The 22,821-nt window shown below is 43.2% G+C and overlaps 2 protein-coding genes across 2 annotated transcripts in view; one reads left to right on the forward strand and one right to left on the reverse strand.

The window, feature by feature from the left end:
- Nucleotides 1-22,821, reverse strand: part of T265_01290 (hypothetical protein) — a gene marked incomplete at both ends in the record, with an annotated part of 34,701 nt that continues 11,880 nt past the window's right edge. Inside the window, 4 exons of the mRNA XM_009165296.1 lie at nt 1-976; nt 3,739-4,009; nt 14,667-15,217; nt 22,584-22,698. Coding sequence (XP_009163560.1) covers nt 696-976; nt 3,739-4,009; nt 14,667-15,217; nt 22,584-22,698 — 1,218 coding nt within the window. The remainder of the gene's footprint in view (nt 977-3,738; nt 4,010-14,666; nt 15,218-22,583; nt 22,699-22,821) is intronic.
- Nucleotides 7,869-9,180, forward strand: T265_01291 (hypothetical protein; the record flags this gene model as incomplete). The annotated part of the gene is made up of 2 exons (XM_009165297.1): nt 7,869-7,985; nt 8,932-9,180. The coding sequence occupies 2 exons, from the start codon at nt 7,869-7,871 to the stop codon at nt 9,178-9,180; spliced, it is 366 nt and encodes a 121-aa protein (XP_009163561.1).

Here is a 22,821-nt window from a genome sequence, read left to right on the forward strand (position 1 = left end):
TTCGCGACAAGTGTATACATGGGAGAGGAGAGCGAATCACAGATACAATATAGATGAACGGGTGTATTGGTCGCTTTTGCGTCAACAACAGGCGGGGAGAAATGCCTTCAAGGCAAAACGAACGCCGTATTGTCGAAATGAATGAAATTACGAACGCAAACGAAGTGAATGAAGCTAAAACATTTACACAGAGGAAGGAAATATTTGATAGTTTTTTGTTTCTAGCGAGTGGAAACATTGCTGTACCAAAACATAAGCAAGCGACTGAGCGACTCTATCTGCCCGGACGGTTATAATAAACACATGAGAGTTTTGATTAGCGCAGCGCAAACAAGTATGAGCAGGCAAACATCTTTTTCAGATCTGCTTCCGTGGACGTAAAAACGGGCTGGAACACTTGGCCGAATCCATTGGCATGATAACTGGAGATATCACGGCTAAAGAGTGGGGAGCTGAGAACCGGTGTAAAACAAAAAAAACTGGATGGAGCAAAGCACAGTGCCACCGTTGCCTTAGACAGTCTCAAATGAAAGAGGACAGAAAGCGCGTGTGTTGAACATGTTTTCCAAGCGACTGGCGATGGATACGGGATAACAGAGAGAAGAAATCAAACTGAAAAGTAATCAGGCGTCTGACTAGGAAATCATGAGTAAGAGTCGGCTTGGGTGTGCTTCTTGAACCCCAGGCGAAGCTGATCAAGACAGGAGTGAAGGGGCAGAAACGGTTGGAGAGCTGCCGTTCGAAGTGAAACAGGCAGACTCGCCAAGACGAGGCTCATCGGAGAGAAACGGATTGCCAGGCTTGTGTGCCACAGTGACGCTTGTCGTTGAGGTAACCCGATCTGCCCACCCAACGTCGAAAGGGTCAGCAAGGCGATCCGGCTCCGGGGGTAAAAGAGAAGGCAACGGGGTTGACCAACTGGATGTAGGCAAGGTACTGGGGAACCACGACGTCAGCGACATTGAGTTTGGTGCAGCTGGAACAAGAAGATAACAGGTTTAAAAAAGTAATGGCATACACAGGAGGCTTAATTTGCGGTAGCAGTAGTATTAGTGCTAGAATTCGGGTTGAATTTCCTATGTTCGCCTTCCGGACGGCTCGCAAACACACTCGTAAACTTGCCTTAGTGGGAATAACATCACTTAAACCTGGTGAGCAGTTCGTAGAACTACCAGAGGCAGACCAATAACAGCAGTCGAACTGACGTCTAAGTGCACGGGGTATTGAAATGGCCGTGCAGTGACGGAACGACCCATCCTCAACTCACACTCAAGCCTCAGCTATGATTCTACGCAGCGGTTAAACGAGATGGATAGAATGAGAACATCGGAGTCTCGTTTTATGAATGCACGTCAGGCAACAGCACAGTCGGCTTATTAAGAAATGGCCAGTACAATTGTGCACGAGAATATGGAAGCCGTTGAGCCTTACTACACTGGATATGCAACAAGTAGAGATGCAGTCTTCAGTAAACAAAACTCCTACAAAAATTCATGTAAAGTCAGCTGCAGTTAAAAAATTGAACTGCACGAGCTAAACTTGAACGTGGCCTCGTATCTGACACAGCCGAACACGTGCACAACTTTTTCCAACGCCTGAGCTGTTTTTAGCGACTCTTCATGAAGATACAGGGACAGTGCTATTCACGGCTTTGTTCCGAATCGCCCGAAGACTACCACAACACATCACACTGAAATGACATTGATGAAAATTTGGGGGCCACGCCCAGTTGATGAAAACTAAGAACGCAAGCGACTGTGGATGGTTTGAGAGCTTTATGAAACCTTGTAAATGGTGCTGGGTCAAGAAAAATGCCAGGTAATCTTTTTCGTCAGCATTGTGGTGACAACCAAAACAACTGTTTTTTCCCGGTTAACAATGACCGCATAAATCACTTCGTTGTCACGACAGCTTTGATGCGATTACAGGCGTAGGTACAGCAATGCGTGACACTGTGGCGCACATTACCCGTCAACGATGCAAGCTAGAATGGCGGTTTATGTGGTCGGTCACAAAACACCTACACAGACCACGCTACAGGTGAGTGGTAAGTGAAACGACAAATCCCAGCAACTACTCACAAGGTTATTTAGGTTTATGTGGTCGGTCACAAAACACCTACGCAGACCACACTACGGGTGAGTGGTAAGTGAAACGACAAATACCAGCAACTACTCACAAGGTTATCTAGATATCTTGAATATCATACCAACTGAAACATGAGGCAGCCTTTGTGCAACAAATTCAGCTGAAGCATATCATAAACAAGAGGTTCGGTCGAATCTCTCATGGAAACCGAATCGATATGCAAATAAGTGCATTTGTCGAAATCGTAAACAAGAGGTTCAGTTGAATCTCTCGTGGAAACCGAATCGATATGCACATAAGTGTATTTGTCGAAATATGTCCGATTCGGGTTCAAGTAGATCATAAAGTTGACTGAAATTCGGGGACTACGCCTGGCCAATGGTCCCAAGAAGGGCGAAACTGATGGTGGACTGTCGAAGAGTTTTCACAGCTTGATTCCATTTTCAGTTGGACAAACTGCATTTTTGAACGCGCTTACAGCCGCCGAAAGTGGAGAAAGAAAGTACACTAGTCTGGTTTGTTGGCAGATTACGCGCACAACATAATGCAGCATTCGGGTGCATATGAAAGCCAGTAGAGGAATGAGTAAGCGTTGGCCCTACAGTGGGGTTGATGAATAGGGGTCGAACAATTAATCAATCATCCACCTGTAAGACCCTTACAGTCCATGGCTACCACGCCACATGTGAGAAGCATGGAGCTGAGATAATACCAAGTTCTCCAAGCTTGAACGGGAGCAGTCAAGATGCCAGTGTTGGGTGCGAACCACTGACCTTCTGGTTAGCACAAGTCCGCGCCTTAAGCACTGAGCTATCTCATATTGCAACTAATTGCTTTCCAATCGCATGCCTGGTCAGCACACACAGTAACTTGAGAACGGTATCTGAAATACCCCAAGAGAGCTGAGCGCACTTTACCAGCTCGCTGTGCCTAGTTCGCCCATGTTTCTCGGAACAATTCGATTGTAGAAATCATCGGAGTCGCTTTAATCAAACAAATGGGAGACAATAACAAACAGATGGTTAGCAGGAGATCTTCACATAAAAATGAACACTCCCAGAATGGAACCACTTCTGCCGTCGGCAAAAGTTTGCTGAACAGACAGTTGACTGATGGATACGTGTTGAACAAGGCTCATCGCTAAATGATGGACAGGTAGCAACACCAACATTGAGTGATACCGTTTTTTCTACCGGGGACATTAAGAAACGTTATGGACTCAAATGAAGAATTCTTCACGCACAAAAAACATATCAAGCAAGCTGTGGTGTCTCACCAAATATGACCAAGGAAAAAACATTTGGGGCACATCTGACACACTTGTTCCACTTTCACCAGAAATCCAATAAACGATTATACATCGGTTTCGTGTAGAACCACCGCTAATTCATGGAAATCTTATTATCCTGCCCGGATAGAGGTCGGTGCGATTGCATCAGCTGTGCTTCCTCTTGAACAGATATCATGGTCCGACGGATAACCAGATATCTTTCTGCAGGAAGACTGCAGAAAGTAATGACAAACAAGCAGTTAGAAGAGCTGGACCAAGACACTGCCACTAGACGCAGTTCGGAATAAGTTTCCCACAAAATGGAGTTCGATTCGCACCTGTACCATAGTTAAACGCAGAAAAAAGACTGAAAAACGAACCCGAAAATCCAGCAGTGTACGCATTCACAGCGAACCCAGAGTAGGGATCCGTCGAAGAGAACTGGGGAGCAATAGGATTGTATGGGGGCTGTGTGGTGGAGAGGCGCATCGTTGTCCCATTGCTAGGCCACGCACTGGGAGCAAACGAGGTGGACATCGGAGCAGCAATCGGTGGACCGCCAAGGAAAGGTGACGTAGGTGCGCAACCAGGAACTGCAACCATGCTTGATGTCGTTAAAGTGTATTGAGCTTGAGTACTTGAAATGACGGGCTAAAATGTGAAAGGTAGATAACACGTCAAAGATACGCGCAAGGACATGATATTTAGTCATGGAAAACACCGCTATTCACTTTTACTCAATTATTACCATTGGCTGGGGAGAAACACTTGGGTCAATTTGTAGTACAGCAGCACAACTGCATATTTCAACTGGTCGAATCATAAGCAGGCCAACGATTAAATTAAGCAGCAGACCACTCATTCATATCACGAAAGATACATCAATCATCCAGACCGACATAGTGAGACTCAGACGGGGGCCGGAGTATGTGTTCTGATGAGAACCCTCTGGTCGAGTCAAGTCAACCGATCCGTATCGGTCAGTAGTAAACCCATTGTATTGTGATTTATCAGCACCGTCCTGCTGACGATTTGCTGAGCTCGGGTAGAGGAACTGGTCAAAGACCATCGCAGTGCTGTTGTGTAATTAGGTTTGCATTCAGTGGTAACAGTGATTTGAGATAAGGAACGCTCGAACAGCACTGATCCTGATCACGTACATAAAAGTGTCGACGTTACTGCGTAGTACAACGGTATAGAACAGGTAAGATCCCTTACAGAGTACAGAACGAAGTCAAAAAGGTAGGTCATGTGCACATGGACTCAATCACAATGCAATACAGTTCACCAACGTTATAAAAGCACAGTCGGTTTCGCGAAAAAGTGCCGATTAACCTTCCTGGGATTTTTTGGCAGTCATGAATCCGAAATAGAACAGAGTTTGTGGTAAAAGCGTGTAAGGACAGAAGAAGAAGCGCTGAGTAGAATAGAACCAGTTTTGAGAAAGTAGAGATCCCTGTCAATACCGCTGCCTTAGTTGGAGTAGCCTGTTTGAAATCCGGAATTCCAAGTGTGAGACTAACCAGTCAGCATCGTAAGCAACTTTCTGGGACCGTAAAGTTCACCTGTTTCCAGCGGTGATGAAACTTGTGTGTGGTTTATTGGTTAGCGGGTATTTGCTGTTTGTTCTTTCACGGACATACTCAGGAGAGACTGACTTTAGCGCAGTTCTGTCATCACCGCAGCTGCAGACGGATTGGTAGTTAGCAAAAAGGGACTTATCCGCCAGCACCACGATGACTTACTCCAACCATCAGAGAAGTCACGTTTCACTGAATTATCGTCCATAGCAATTTTCTAACCTCCATGTTTAAGTTTGTATCAGGATACGGAGTCAGAGGTAAAAAGCACAAAAAGAAAGCGCCGTAAATGTAAGCAGTGAACTGCTAAAAGACTGAGCCTTCCAACGTGAACTAGGTCGAGGCTCTTGAAACTAGAGGAGATCGCTTGGTTGAATTTGACGATGACTGTTAGCAGGTCGCAACCACTGCACATCTGTCGAGGCCAAAGGGCCAATCAAAGCAGCCCATCTGGTTGCACTTAGGTTCGACGAACAGATCCTGCTACAAACAACTGCCAGAATGCACGGGTGAGAAATCAGGCGGCAACTGGCCGTGCCTGAATCAACCTGATTCCAACCTAGTTCTCTGTGCAACAGAGAACCAGAGTATTCTTATCACGAGAGTGGACAACAGTAGACAAGTAAAGCACATAAAACATAAATGCGCAATTCAGTGGAAAAATCTTAGGGAAGTCGGGTCTTGACTGTGTCATGACAACTGAATTTTCGCACAGATGTGTATATGACAAGAGTAAGTTATGGCTTCATTGTATGGTTCTCGCGACGAGAGATTCAAGTGAAGAAACGCATTCACTCACAACTCAACTCGGTGGCAAAGGGAGATTCAACTCAATCTCAGCTGAATCTCTCATTTATGATATACTTCAGATGAATGTGCTGAACAAAAGCCGCGTCATGTTTCGACTAAGTCCTTCGGCAGCACCAAGCTAATTTGTAAGTGGGTGTATTCAACCACTTGTGTCCAATATGGGTTCAAGTAAAACGTAAGGTTGACGAAAACTTGACGAGTGTACCCACCCACCCCAAGAAGGAAAAACCAATCATTGGATGTTGGAGAGTTTTCAGAAACCCTATGGGTGATGTGCTCTGTCAAGAAGATAACAACACATTTGAAAAGCAATAAGTGAACATCAAAATGAAGATGATACTCACAGGTGAAGAGTTTCCTGACTCAGAATATTAAACAGTGGACAAGGAAATGTGACAGCGAAGGTGCCAGATGATAAGGAAGGTGAAAAACTACACACACCATGTGAAATTCGGAGGATAACGAAATACGCATGACTTTCTACTAGAAAGCTTTCTCAGTCTCGGGAAAGCTGTTTCAACGCCAGCAGTTCAAACGAAGCTCGTAGGTAAACTTGCCCCAGATATTTGGAGCACTTAGTACCAGGAAATCCACATAGAGCTAAAAGGACATTCTGTGGAGTCACTCATTGGAGTGAGAGAGAAACAGAGAGCAACAGAGCGATAAAAAACTCCACTGTGACATCTAGACGTGACATACTACTCACAAGGTTGCTGAAGACTATTCGACAGCCCATGACCGGTTTTGCCCTTCGTCTTCGGTCCCATTAAATATGCATAGCCCATGAGTTTTCATTAACCTTATATCCTACTTGAAACCAGAATACAGTGGAAAAAACTTAGGAGATGATCAACTCCATGAAGAACAAGGTGAAAGGAAGTAGTAAGCCGATGTTATCCTTTGATGTTTGATCTAAACTCGGATAGGACGAGCGAACACCCGAATACGAGAAAACTCATCTGGACTGATGAAGCCAATTTTAACCTGCACTATAATCGTAGTTATGGTCACCCCTAAAATAGTTGGGAGCGAACGCTATCATGTTCTGTCAAGGAAGTATACTGCGATATCTCGAATATCGTACCAACTGAAACATGAGGCGGCCTTGTACAGCAAATTCAGTTGAAGAAAACTCAAAATTAGCAGGTAATTGAACTGGATCCAGTTGAGTCTATCGTCGAGAACAAATCACTTCAACGTATGTAAAAGAGTTGGGTCGTAGGTTCATTTCGCATGAGGAAAGCAAATCACACAAAGTTGTCCCAGAATGATCAATAACGCACTGGGAAGAACGACTGTGACAAAAAAACACAATCATTAGCATTTCTAGAAACGCCAGCCGGTCGAACAGCATGAAAGAAATCAGTGCATCAGGTGGAAACATTGAAAAACTGTAGCTTTAGAAATACGAGTATTGCTGGGGCTGGGCAGGGAACACTGCCGTACTGCTCATGCGTACCGGAAGTGAGGTGAATAGTGATCAGCCAATCGATAAATGACAAAGAACAGCCACTAGTGGTATGAAAAATACTAATGAAGAGTTGGTATCAGTAAAATTAACCACAGAACTACGACTGTCCAGAGACGGAGCACTGGATAGAACGACAAAAACCAGGGCATAAAGTGCACCCGGATGGGTCGTATAAGCGAATCGGGAAAGACAGGACAAGAAAAGTGAGGGAGAACACCAAGTGGTGCCATCAGGTCGATACTTTGCACCCGCTCTGGTAATCAGTCAAATAAAAACGGGCCCTTGATAATTCAGTATGAAAAAAACTGGTATTAGCAATGTTTAGTATAGTCTCATTCAACTGGTGCGCACAATATGCAGAAAAATGCTGTCCTGGCCAGATAATTTAGGTAAACCTATGATATACTGACAAGAGCGGATTGTCTTTTCGAAGAGGTGTGAGGCTACTAATGCAGTGGAATTAGATAGAAATCTCTGCGTTTTGAGCATCCAGATCAGATCAGTGGGCATCCATGCTGCCCGATAGATAAAATTAATGGAGTCCCGAGCTCGAGAGAGCTCAGTGGTTAGGGCGCAAAATTATTGATCGGAAGGTTCGTGGTGCGAGCACAACCTCTGCATCTCAACCCTCGTGCCTCCTCCGAGTGACATGGAAGACATGCGCCGGAAGAGCATTCCAACTGAACAGTTATTACTCATACAACTGCACATATTGTTCGATGAATGTAGACCCACTGGTTCGGACAGTGAAACAGACTTCGACTTCGTAAGTTCCTGTATATAGGATGCTACAACCTTCTGTGTCCTCGATTTCACCAAAGATTCATGAAGTCAGCCAATCCACTAGGAAAGGATTATTCCCAGTGACAGAATTAGTTGTGGAAACCAGATTACAAAAATCGATATTGTGAACAGGCTCGATTGAGAGTGGAAGACAAAGGAAGTTTTCGACCGTGTGACGCATCGTTCACAGGCTAATCCGTGCATGGTAGCTATGAAGGACGGATAACACAAAAGAGAATACAGAAGAAGAAGGCAAAGACAATGAACAGGTCAAAAGTTGTAAAAAGGTCACGGAGTTTGGAGAAATACAAAGCAGGAGGGCTAGTGAATATACGACTGAACTAAATTCTATTCCTGGTTGGATCACGAAGACCCGAGAACAGAAACGACTTGAGGCTAGTTCTAATTCGGTCATCTGTTACGGCATGGGAAGGTTTGCCAAAGATCCTGCCGGTAAAAAAAAGATTTTGTTCAGGAATTCGTCCAACGCACTGGAGCGAAATTAAAGTCGATGTATCAATAGGCAAATGAAATTTTGCAAAAGGTAAACAAAGACCTAGATTTTGAAAAGACATTCAAACATTCCACATTATCAATAAAGTACATGTAAGCAGATGCTATTCAGTCCGAGTAGATCATCTTTTTGTTCTTCAAAACAGGGGCGAATCAGAGGTAGCTTTAGGAGGGAATAGCAATTAAAGTGGCATAACGATCGCTGCTCAAAAGTGATTTCTGGACTGCTACTACACAAGTATTGCTTTATTTATAGAAATAGAAAATGGTCACCCTTGGTACAGATTGACCTAGCGTTAATAGATGCAATAAGTGGAGTAGATATCTTCGGTATGGTTTTGGATGGCTCAGGGGTTAAGGCCAAACGTTCCTCAGCAAAAATAGCGTGCTTGAACCCAAATTTTACAACACTATAGCTTCTGAATAAGCCTCGACAAACTAGTAGTATCTCAGCTCTCGTGCTTCCTTCGGGTGGCATCGAGGTGTTCCAGCTGAACCAGTTTACAATAGGTAAGCTGGTAGCTCTACGATTACCACAATGGGACGAGTCCGACAATTCAGGTTTCAGTGAAGGTACGAACTTCCAGGAGAGTAGCTGCAACATTTCACTGAGGCCCCGAACAGTTGAGCCGAAAGCGGTAGCCCATACAAGGCGATTGACGTAGACTGCAAGCGGTTCTCTGTGATTCAAGGATAGGAAAGAATCCGTTCTGAAAGACAGGTACTTTTTTCATCTCGAAATGCATCGAGAATCCAGAAGAGATCCTTCTGAAAGTCGGTTCAAAAGTATAAACTAACCAGACAAACAGACTCAAATACACTGTTCGTTACGCAGGCTAAGACAGTTCGTGCTATGCGGCGGGGCCGTTTAACTAAACCAAAGAAGTCGAAGGACAGTAGCAATTTTGAGAGCTAAGCCATTGTAGGTATCGAATGACTAGCAAAAAATAGTGCGAGGGAATGCTGGAAGATTCATTGAAAATTCGCACAGTTCAACCGGCATTCTTTTGTCTCGTTTTAGTTATATCAAGGACTTCGAGGCCTCATCCTCACGGGTATCATCCGGTCTCGCTTAACGAGATTTGAGAATCTCAACTGCGACCGACAGAGACTGATTAGCCCAAAGAAACCTCCGATGTAAACAAGCAATCAATATAGACGACATTCCAGTTCAGCGCTTTAAGGAAGCTATAGGACACAAGACATCCTAAACGCCGAAAATGGATAATACTGGATCAGATCAGCGAATCACAGACTGATCTCCAGAAGAACAACCAATCAAGAGGGAGAGGGTTCTGACTTCTTTTGATGAGCAGCCTCACTGAAAGACTTGTCAAAGACCGAACGAGCCTACAGGAATACTTCATTCCACAAAAATGTCCCGTATTTTCATTGGAGTTTTCCTCCTACCGTGTACATAGTACAACTCATATTCAACCCTAGACTTCATCTGAGTTTCAATGATCCTCCAAAGCGAACTCTTCACAATAACTGTCTGGTTGAATGACGTTGTTTTTGGTCTCCACGCCACCTTAAACGGCGATCCAACCACAATGTTTATTCGCTTTCAAAGTCGTCCAAACCACAAGTAAAACAGTGCCATAAAATAAACACTAATCATAGAAATCCTTGGAAAGTTGTATGATCCGCCGGTTGACAAGGTTTGGGTGCGTTGACTTGAGCAAGAGGGAAAAACGTTAGTTTTGTTCGAAACATCAATGTTGAAGATAAACACATCGCTTTCACTGCTTTTTTGAATATCCACTCCTTTTGTTGAAAACGCATCTGCCCGTCTGTAAGTGCTTACGGCTCAACAGAGGAAGAAACACTTGGGGCGACCCACCCGACATACAGACACTAACAACTACAGGCAGTAATTGAATGGTAATAGCAACGGAAGAGGACACTACAAACAGTGCTTGGTTGAGAACCTCGGTAATTCGATGCACAACAGATACATGTCACGGCGATGCCACAGTAACGTTAATCACTTCAACAAAACATGCCACTGAACACAGCGGAAGTGCAACATTAGGAGGGCATGTGAAGGAGTAAACTTAGGTGGACGGCAGTTCGGTCGCTGAACTTACACAAGGTGTGCACGGTGTCCGGAAAACGTTCCGCTGAACGATCGATTGACCAGGCACAAACATCCATTAGACAGATATCCGATGTTTATAAAACAGTTACAACTATGCAGCTGGTTTGAGGACAGCTACGCCACGCAGCGGACGGTGGGACCACATCTACTCTGTCTTCTGAGAGTTAATTAATCTGTAGCACGAAAGCTAAGCGGAAAAACAATTAGTTTGCTGTGGACGGGAACCCGTGCGCGTGCATGTATCAGTTTAGACGTCAATCATACGATCCCAGGCAACATTAATGATGATTCCCGTTTGCACTAGTCGCCACCCTCTGCCCTACAGAACTGTGATAAGCTAAACCTTTCTCAAACCTTTCAGCTGTCGCTTGCACTAAACAAATCGAAAGAAACTTGTAGCCGTGTAAGACCTAGCAGGTAACCGATTCTTACAGGGGGAAATTGCATGAGAAAGAATACAATATTTATCTGAGGATGGGAAACGTGGATGGAATGAAGTGTAATACACTTATCTGAATATCAATTTAGTTTTCACGGGAGACTCACATGTAATTCAGTTGAATCTCTCGTTTATGATGTTCTTCAACTGAAGAGTTTTCAGCAACCTTATGAGTAGCGCATTACGTCTACACGATGTGTAGTTTCGATCTCTACAGCATATAGCTCGTCCTCAACATGGGCATCGATAGCAACACATACGGAACGGAAGTAATCCTTATCTTACAATCGTTTGTATTTTAGTTGATAAAAAAGACGAACAATAGTAAGTAAGGGGGAACAGCCACAAAACTAGCCACTCAACCTGTCAAAGGCTGACAGGAGTATTGTAAATGACTTATCTCGTATGGAATTCAGGCCGGCCGTATCTTGGGAGGTGAGTCAAAGCACCGGTACTCACAGTTCTTGCGAATGCCTAAATATCGGCCTACACAATCACAAGATGATCATTAGTTCTTTCTTTACTCAAAAACCAGCATGCGTATCCGATAGTGAGCTACATCATCCATTCAATAAGTTGGTTCCATTCACAAACTCAGTGCCCAAGAGTACTCGGCTTAGTAAGCTTGTTGCTATCGAAATTCTTTCTGGCAGAAAACCAGAATGCTCGTAGCTTTGTTCTCCTTGTAGGAGCAGTATGCACGCGAAATTGTGATAGGAAATGTCGAGGATAATTTACACACGATATGGGATGAAGATTGGTGGTATAAAAAGTGGAACAGATGCCATATCTATTCGGAATTGTGTTCACTGGTCCTTGATAACTAAGAAACTGGTTACAATGGGACTGACGAGGAAGTGCCTATAGAATGTGAACTGCATACGTTGTGTTCAAGTGTCAAAAGCCTCATTCAATCGACTGCATGAGATGCAGACAGTTGTCTGTTTTAATGGACATCAGAAAGCGCCTCTAAATAACGGTAATAACAACAGGGTGAACAGCGAACCAATACAACCAATACAGGAGGAGGACAATCGAACGACTGAAAATACGCACAGTCCACCCGCTCCCATCAATCCTCGAACATACTGGCTTCAAGGCGTCCAGGTGTGTCGTGAATCACTCCACACCGCTGCGATGTCGTACAGCGTTGCCAAATTCTGCCCATTAGGTTCACGTTGAAAGGTTAGCTATGTAGTTTTGCACACATGTGTCGCTTATTACCAAGGTATGACCACCTGTCTAACGAGCGAAGACGACAAAACGCGGGAGGGAGAATTGCGAGGCAGTTCTACCTAGCCAATTTTGGCATTGCATATTGGTCAAACAATAGTGCAACATGGTCTAGTCCCGAAAGAAGTTTACACAGTACAGTTCGGTTCATAGTGAGTTGATGGAAGAGGTTACATGTTGGGCTACGGGGAAGAAGGTTTACCTCCAAACATAATCAAAGTGTACAGAAAAGAAACTACATAAAGAACGGTCGGAAACCACAAAAGTCCAACTGTGAGGATAGTCAATTCGATATGGCCCATTGGTTAAGGCGCAAATTTACCGACCGGAACCCAACCTCATTATCCGGATTGCTTCTGTCAAAGTTTGGGCAATCTGGCGGTATCTCAGCCCTCGTGCTTCCTTCGGGTGGCGTGGTAGCTAGGCACCGAAAGGGTATCACAACTGAATGGGAATTTAATCAATTCGAGCCTCGACACGACAGTTGTTGCCTACGCAATGGTGATCCGACAGTAGCTCATTCATCTGAGTTTCCTCTGGTTCTCGTGACAGCTATGCATCGAAAAGATAATTTGTTCGGAAAGCAAGGCAACTAACCAGAAAATATGGGGTAGACAACCACATGCTCAGAGAAGAATTCTGAAAAGATGAACCCAAGAAGAATAATCGCTTCGACAACAGAACTAATCCACATTTAGTGTGGACCGAAAGTGTAAACACTGCATAGGACGTCTTGATCAGAAAAATTACTTTTGTACTCCAACGTATGGACAGGTGTAACCGGTCAGTGGTAAAAGTACTTTATGACGAATTTGACTTAAATTGATCACTGCGGCTATCTTAGAAAACGACTGCCAGTTCCATGACTTATGAGCAAATCTTGACCGGTGAACAACAGTAGACACTTGATTTCAAGATGGAAAAGGCCTGGAAAGCTGTGGCAGCAATCAGAATATTAGGTGATAACGCAAGAGCAAAGGCTAACAAGTGTAAAAAAAATCTGGTTAAAGGCCAAACAGTTCTCAAAAGGGATTCATTTCAAAATTCAATCTGAGATAATTCGCCAATCACATGCATAAACAACACCAGTTGAGAGGCTTGGTGACAAATACTTTAAAGGCCAAATAGAATCGGGCCTCTGAAGTCCAAGCCCAGAAGGCTTAACGGTTACCAGATCCTCATGATAGAGTTACGAAGATGTGGTTGAATTTCCCGCTAAATTCGCTCCACGTGTCTTGGATGGACACGTGACCCAAGAATCAGATGGGTTATGTTCTCCCTGTAAATTAAACAGATTCTCTATGGCTTCAGTCCGATCGGGCCAAGATACAACAAGAAAGTGGAGGGGACAAATGGTGTGGAAGCATGTAAGCACGATTATACGCACGTTCATCCGCATCTATCCTTTTTTCATGTCCAGACATCCTGACGTTTTTCGTACGATATCCCGGTAACATTCTTGAAATGCCTCGATTGGAAACTTGAAGTGTTTCGATGGAAATGCAAAGATGACTCAAAGTCAAGTTGAGGCTTTCCAACGGGGGGTGTTCAAACAGTTGCACGTAAGAATGCGCACCTCGAAGGACACCATAGCCTGACGTCCAATTAACTATGAATTTCCACTGAGATACTTCAGATTTCTTGCCAGTTCATCTCAAGAACTGTATGTAAAATCATCTCAAAATGCCGGAGAGTCCCCATATAGATGTACCGACCGAAAATTTACTGCAGGTGTTCTCACGCGAAGAAGTCCTGACATTCTCATAAGATAAAATTTTCAAGATGAATGAACAGAAATATGAGGCTGTCTGGACGTCGAGCTAAAGTATTTCCAGAGGGTTCAAACTGAGTTGTCAACCCTGGAAATTTGCACAGATTTTAATCTTATGTGGAGTGGTCTTCAAATTACTACCGCGGTATCCCAAGTTCTCTGTCAGATTACCTTGATAATTCTATCGAGACAACTCTGACAAACACTGGTAAAGATGTAGGTGCACTGAGAAGTGTCCACAGCTCTGCAATGACTCATGGGTCATCTTCAAGTAAGTGGCCCAATAGTGTCAAAGAAAGCAATGTCGCGACAACCTCAAATTTGATCCAACTCGTCCGAAGTCAAATGTGACGCAAACTGAAGTACTTTCAGCACAATTCATCCATAAAAAGGAAACCGTATTAGTTGTGGAGCCACACACTCCACCACCCCCACATACATTTTTCCGGTGATAAAACGTGAACGCCCTAGGATTCCGGTAGTCTTGAAAAGAGACTGCGTTAATCCCGGACGGGCTGGCGGACCTCAGTATGTCTCACAGTAAACAAACAAACCTCACACTGCTAAGTGCGGAAGGTCTATTGAGTGATATAACCTATCAACTTACGTTGGTTGAAATGGAGAGATGTGACAGCGCCTCTAGATTGGACCAAGAACTGTCCTGTTGTGTTTGCTGGTGTTGTTGAATGGTAGCCGGATTGAAGGGAGCTGCAGAAAACGGATCCGGGAAACTTTGATCTGGCGATGGTGTTTGCAGTTGTGCGATGGAATGTGCGGAGATGGGAGACGTGGCTGTGACGACCGGGCCGGTCAAAGGAACAGGCTGGCTCTGGCTGATGAAATAATTAGGGTTTGTGGTGGGAAAAGTAGGCACCGATGTGGTGGAGGTGGGTTGGCCGAGCGCCTTCATACTTCGGGTGGTTACACTGGGGAAATGTGCGGAGATGGGAGACGTGGCTGTGACGACCGGGCCGGTCAAAGGAACAGACTGGCTCTGGCTGATGAAATAAATAGGGTTTGTGGTGGGAAAAGTAGGCACCGATGTGGTGGAGGTGGGTTGGCCGAGCGCCTTCATACTTCGGGTGGTTGAGGACACTGGGGAAGAGCCGATAAACGGTTCCTCAAAGTCAGGACTGGGCTCTTCGGGAATAACATCGCCTGAATGAACCGATTCGGTAGAAACCGGATGAAACCAAATCAAATGAGTAAAATCAACTTTGAAAAGTGAGTTGCGCAGAACAATCAGGTGAGATAGAGAAGCTAATGGGGGGATATAAAAAACCATTATGGGTGATTGTCCAGAGGGGCTTGTGTAGACGCACCTGCACCAGATCCTGGTGATTGGTAGACAAACGTCACAAAAAATCACAGTGAAACCCGTGTGAACAACCAACGAGGCAGTCCGGCTCGATTGCAGCTGCTATAGCCATTGTTGCGAGAAAAGATTGAGTGAGATGAGAAACATGCATTAAGAGTGCTACAGCCCTCAGCAACTGAAAGGGAAATTTTCTGACAAGGATCGTCATGTAGACATAATGATCCACTCCTTCTCACTGCTGATTTTTGGGGAGAAATCAAGTTCATGTTCGCTTTTCGCCTCTCATTCAACTATATCTCTATCAACATCAGTCCTAGATGCTCCAGCCCGTCATGACCATGAGCAAAATTTGCCAGTCCGTTCCTCTGGTCGACATGTCGAAGTCCATAGGTTCGAATCGTAGCTAACCTCTCTTCAAAACGTACTCTAGAATTCAGTTCAAATGTCGCTCACCACTTCCCCTATCCAAAGTTACTGGTGAAGCATCCTCTTCATGAGACGTTTCACATGAATTCCATATCTCCGAATATGATTCCCTTCACGACGCAGATGATTACCACCTCAATTCAATCCCTCCTATTTTTTACTCTATCTATCTATCTATCTATCTATCTATCTATCTATCTATCTATCTATCTATCTATCTATCTATCTATCTATCTATCTATCTATCTATCTATCTATCTATCTATCTATCTATCTATCTATCTATCTATCTATCTATCTATCTATCTATCTATCTATCTATCTATCTATCTATCTATCTATCTATCTATCTATCTATCTATCTATCTATCTATCTATCTATCTATCTATCTATCTATCTATCTATCTATCTATCTATCTATCTATCTATCTATCTATCTATCTATCTATCTATCTATCTATCTATCTATCTATCTATCTATCTATCTATCTATCTATCTATCTATCTATCTATCTATCTATCTATCTATCTATCTATCTATCTATCTATCTATCTATCTATCTATCTATCTATCTATCTATCTATCTATCTATCTATCTATCTATCTATCTATCTATCTATCTATCTATCTATCTATCTATCTATCTATCTATCTATCTATCTATCTATCTATCTATCTATCTATCTATCTATCTATCTATCTATCTATCTATCTATCTATCTATCTATCTATCTATCTATCTATCTATCTATCTATCTATCTATCTATCTATCTATCTATCTATCTATCTATCTATCTATCTATCTATCTATCTATCTATCTATCTATCTATCTATCTATCTATCTATCTATCTATCTATCTATCTATCTATCTATCTATCTATCTATCTATCTATCTATCTATCTATCTATCTATCTATCTATCTATCTATCTATCTATCTATCTATCTATCTATCTATCTATCTATCTATCTATCTATCTATCTATCTATCTATCTATCTATCTATCTATCTATCTATCTATCTATCTATCTATCTATCTATCTATCTATCTATCTATCTATCTATCTATCTATCTATCTATCTATCTATCTATCTATCTATCTATCTATCTATCTATCTATCTATCTATCTATCTATCTATCTATCTATCTATCTATCTATCTATCTATCTATCTATCTATCTATCTATCTATCTATCTATCTATCTATCTATCTATCTATCTATCTATCTATCTATCTATCTATCTATCTATCTATCTATCTATCTATCTATCTATCTATCTATCTATCTATCTATCTATCTATCTATCTATCTATCTATCTATCTATCTATCTATCTATCTATCTATCTATCTATCTATCTATCTATCTATCTATCTATCTATCTATCTATCTATCTATCTATCTATCTATCTATCTATCTATCTATCTATCTATCTATCTATCTATCTATCTATCTATCTATCTATCTATCTATCTATCTATCTATCTATCTATCTATCTATCTATCTATCTATCTATCTATCTATCTATCTATCTATCTATCTATCTATCTATCTATCTATCTATCTATCTATCTATCTATCTATCTATCTATCTATCTATCTATCTATCTATCTATCTATCTATCTATCTATCTATCTATCTATCTATCTATCTATCTATCTATCTATCTATCTATCTATCTATCTATCTATCTATCTATCTATCTATCTATCTATCTATCTATCTATCTATCTATCTATCTATCTATCTATCTATCTATCTATCTATCTATCTATCTATCTATCTATCTATCTATCTATCTATCTTCTATCCTATCTATCTATCTATCTATCTATCTATCTATCTATCTATCTATCTATCTATCTATCTATCTATCTATCTATCTATCTATCATCTATCTATCTATTTATTTATTTATTTATCTGTAGATCTAATTGTCTTATTCAGAACGACCTTGTGCGTGATCATAAGTGCAATGCCCTCGTGCGCGACCAACAATATGGATTTAGGCGCTACCCTTCCACCGACCGGCACATGTTTATCCCCTCCGGTCATCTGCCCTAGAGTCCTCTGATGAAACTGAATTCATCTATCTAGGTATTCCGAAGGCCTACGGTCGCATATGGTATAGGAGTCTCCTCGGCAAACTACTCAGGTATGGCCCCAACCCATTTTGACCGGCTGGATAGCAAAAGTTGTGAAAAAAATCGATTCCCACGAGTCCAGTTCCAAGTTGTTGTTTCTCACGTGAACAGCGCCGACGCTGCAGTCCGTTCTATTTTCAATCATTTATTTACTGTCCACGGATGAGTTAGTTTCATCCACAACTAAATGCCTTCGTGCATTTGCATCCCCCGCTCGTCCCAGAAATGTACTCTTCACTACCCGCGCGATTTCCACTAAGCGACGACTGCGTGCGAGATCATCAGCTCATTGAAAGCTGATAAGTTTGGTCGAGTTGGTTTGAACTGCCGTAAATGATAGTATAGGAAGGCCACATACCCACACCAGTGTCTTTAAGCCTTTGGCACGCGAGAGTTCACTTGCAAGTGTTAAGGGTTTCCGGATGTCCGCCTTTGTCCGTCAAAATCTCTCATCGCTGTTCAACTGACTCGAACCGTGGGGATGCAGATGACACCTAGTTCCTGTCGCTTGGCTAACAGAACAGACTGGGCGTACAGTGGTACAGGTCACTTTCAACTTTCAACCCGAGAGGTGGGTTCTCAAGCTAAGAGATGGGTGAAGAGGCGACTCAAACAACTGGTGCACAACCTTCCCCATGGCAGTGTGGCGGCTAACTGGTAAGAATAGTGAGCAGGTATGAGTGTCTAAACCTAAGTATTTCATTGTTAAATAGGGGGGAATTATGGTCCCAACACCAAGCGCACTTTAGAGGTATACAATAATCAATATATCACCATCCTATCCACTATGGATTTAATTCGCGATAGAAACTGAACCGAATGCAGGCAATACCCATTGCATTAAGCTACGCTCCCGTGTCGTTACTTTACTGGCGTGATCACACCTCTATCACCTGACAACCGGTGACAATCTCAGAAGTTGGTCAGTCATCAATATTGTTCTTACTCTCCATTGCATTGAGTTGGTTCAAAAACACAAAAAATTGACCTTGGTAATTGTGCTGTTCTGACAATGTGCAGAAAAACGTGACCTGTAGGACGCACGAAAGCAGTAGCCGAGAAATCGAGATATGAAACACGAACCTTTAGCTAGAAGTGCACTACACAATCTCTCAAGGTCCATTTAGTCATAGACAAATCGGTGGACACCATCAAACGGATAAACCAGCACTTGATGAAACAGGGTCACAGAAAGCTTCATTGCATGAGGGATAAAAAAATCCGGCACGCTGCCTAACACGAATAGTGTGTCAGCGAGCGGGAGGCCTGGTTCTCATAAACGGTTTACAGCACCCTCGACATCTTCCATCCTTCCGGAGTCCGCGCTAACCACCGTATCTAATGAGTTTTTAATTGTATTTGTATTTGTAAAGTAAGCAATCGTCTTGATGTGGTTCAAGTAGCAATGATAGCTCTACTGAACAGACATCACTGCGAGGACTTTTCTGTGGGCACTGTATATGTGGGTGAACGAAAAAGAAAGCACAAAAGATGATGACTGAGTGTCCACGAATGTCAACAGTGAGGGTAGCTTTATTTGTGTTTCACAAGTCAATTTATACCATGGGACTAATTGTATCGGTTGGAACATGTCAAACGATTGACTAGTTCTACAGAATTGACTGAGAATCCATAATCTGGATATCACTGGAACAGCAAGAGGACAAATAGCACGTGATATTGGAGTCATATCTACCTTCGAAGTGACAGTGTCTCCCTCCCTCACGTGAAACAGTGTTCTTTTCCATTTCGGTCTCTCTCTCTCTCCCATAGACGGTGTACGCTTTGAGTCAGCGACCGATTAAAGCAAACGATGTGTTAACATCCGCAGTGAAATAGGCTGACGGCAATATGTTTCATAATTAAGACGTGAAAAAACAACGGGTGTAACTTCTGGTTGGTTGTCCTGATCCAGATCAGTACGACTCTAAAAAATCACAGAGTTTAAGGATGATGCGGGATCAGAGATACTCTTGTATGTGTTTCAATCAAATTGTCCACCATTTATTTCGCCAAGGAGAAGTAACGTGACACACACTGCTTTAGATATTCAGTCAGTAAGTGCTCGAAGGAAAAACCATCAAAGCAGAGGAAGGCCGGTCCCTGGAGAATTCCCACAACAATGGCACTCACCAAGCACGAGTGAGCCTCCTCTCCCAGGAGAGACTAATCGCGGCGAAATGTTCTCTCTCCCGAGGAGATCATCGTACATTAGTATACTCAGTACTCGCACTCTAGTACCCGAATAGGGAAACCAAGTGAATTCAGTCGTGTGTGAAAGATTGTCGTACTGAGGAAGGATGAACAGCTTAACGGTTGCGAGTGTCGCGCGCAGCCACATGAGCACCTACGACGGAGTGGTAGAATTGTTAGACAGAGGCGATACCGTGTCAGTATACGGCAGAATGAGCGGAAAATCTTGGAGACTGAGGCACCTAACAGAAAGGTATGTGACTCGGATTCACCGTTGACTTCTCGGACTCTCCTATCATTGTCTAAGCCACATCTCAATTCGCCCGAATGGTGTGACATCCAGGCACCAGAAGGATGACATATCTTCACAAAGTAAAGAGCGGACACTACAGCATGTTCAACAGCTTACTTCGCTTTACTTTACTGCAGTTTGTGTACTTCGGTACGGAAATTCCGCGCGCCTTAAAACTAAATCAGTAAAAGCAGTCAGATAAGGTGTATCTGTGGACATTAGCTTCATCTCATCAGTTTCACTGGGGACAAAGTATTCGAGTGGGGCTGATAAAAGACGAATAAGATAATTTGGGTCATTTCCAGTTTTCGCGTTAGTGCCCTGAATATTGTGACACGGTGAGCTTTACAGAATATAGTAACTCTTCTCCAAAAGTTCGTTTTTCATACCATGAACGGCCGACAGACCAGTTTGTGTACTGAATAAAGTACGGGAGAAGACAGCACCGGCTTGCCATCATCGTGTGTGGTGACAATGTCTTGTTCCAAGTTTTTGCCGAGTTACAGCGTCCAAACTACTCCTCATGCAGTTCAGTAAAGGAGCTCCATCCGATCATTCGGTTTAGCCGATAAGTCTTTTAACGGATGACAGTCATTAAGTTACACACAGCTCCGTTACTGGACGATGATACTCCGATATTTCTGTTGAAACTGGTGACGAGCATAATCGGATGGACCAAGTGGTTAGAGCGCGAATTTACCGACCGGAAGGTCCGTGGTTCGAACCCGACCTCTGCCACTAGACTTCCCCTGTCTAGGCTTGGGCTACCTGGCAGTATCCCAGCCCTCGTGCCTCCTTCGTGTGGCATGGCAGCTAGGCACCGAAAGAGTGCTACAGCTGGACGATAATCAGATGAAGTTGTACCACGGAGTTCCACACTGCCTGCAGGTTAGTGCATAGGGCTTCTGATGGGCATGGAGTTGTACGGAGAAGAATTCCAAAGCAACGATACCAATCCAGCGTTTAAGATATGGTTGAACATCCATGTCATTGAAGGGACCTAAGTTACTGTTTGCGAAGTTGACTCATCCAATAGTCCAACAACCTGTACGGACTAATGCTAGGCACGACGTTGAAGTCTACGGCTATCATGTTAATACGACACTATTTTTCACAATAACTCCTAGCTCCCCTTTAAAAAAATGGAACCATGGTGAAAGGTCTTTATCTCACCAGCACCGTATTATATTCCAAACAGTTAATAGTAGTTTTCAAAAACGGTTACCGTAGTCTCTGTGGGAGCATTTAAAATTACTGGCGAGTAACTGAGATTTGATTCGTTTGAAGAGTCCCCGTACTATCCTGTTATTCCGGTTAACAAACATCAGAAAGTGGAAGTCCAGGAATTGATTTACGCTCTTACTGGAGATTGTCAGCAATGTATATGCAATAGAATCGTCCAGCTCAGCGAACAAATCAACGATAGTGCATGCCCCTGCCAGCGCTTGCCTGACTTGAGGTGCCGACAAGAAAGACAAGCTTCCACTACACCAATAGTGCACGGTCAACAAACCCGAATTGAAACATCTTAACGGGTGTAAAAGTTCCAATTTTGGTACATGTAGTTAGACGATGGCCCGGCGGATGTGTTGATTTGCCGCCGCACCTGCCAGGATGTCCCAGTCACGTAGCGTCACGGATAGTACGAGGGTGCGCTGGTGGATTCGTGGTCGCACGCTGGCCTTGGATCTCATAGGTTCGGGGTTTGAACCCCGAAACGACCGAAGATACGCACCGCCGACGAGCTCCAATAAGGGTGAAACTCGCCGACATTGGTCCTCACAACTAAGAGAAATCAGACTGATGTGATACAGATATGCTGTGATTTGATTGAGGTCTTAGGTTTGATATATGAGAAAGAACTGGCAGATAGGAGAATGTCATGCGCAGGAACCGTGTGAATGGAGTGAGAGAAAATCCGAAAACTAGGATCAGAAAATCGTTCGGCATAATTCAGCCGAAGGGCAAATTGCAGATGTTGTTTGGCCATTCATAAGTAAACAAGATAGCTGCGCAATAGAAGCGCAATTTGACTAAATAATTAGCAGCAGAATCAGTAAAGCATATCGATTGTGTCAGTGAAAATAAAACACCAGAAATGCTGGTCAAACAAGGACTTTACAAACTTTGCTCTGCTTACCATTAGTGACCCGCGTGAGACGCTGAATATTGGATGGGAGCTGTTCCAGTCGAAGTGAAAGGTCACGTTTGAAAGGACTGGTGGCTTGCAGTTTGGGAAAAAGCCGTAGTGAACCCTATGAAAGGTGAGAACGATAAACGACAAGTTAGCCAACATAAATGGTACTTCGAAACAAACACTGTATGAACCGCACACTAGTTCTCGTATGATTAGGGCGCGGGATTCAGGCTTCGTAGGG

Source organism: Opisthorchis viverrini, assembly GCF_000715545.1.
Source record: "Opisthorchis viverrini unplaced genomic scaffold opera_v5_14, whole genome shotgun sequence".
Lineage (NCBI taxonomy): Eukaryota > Metazoa > Platyhelminthes > Trematoda > Opisthorchiida > Opisthorchiidae > Opisthorchis > Opisthorchis viverrini.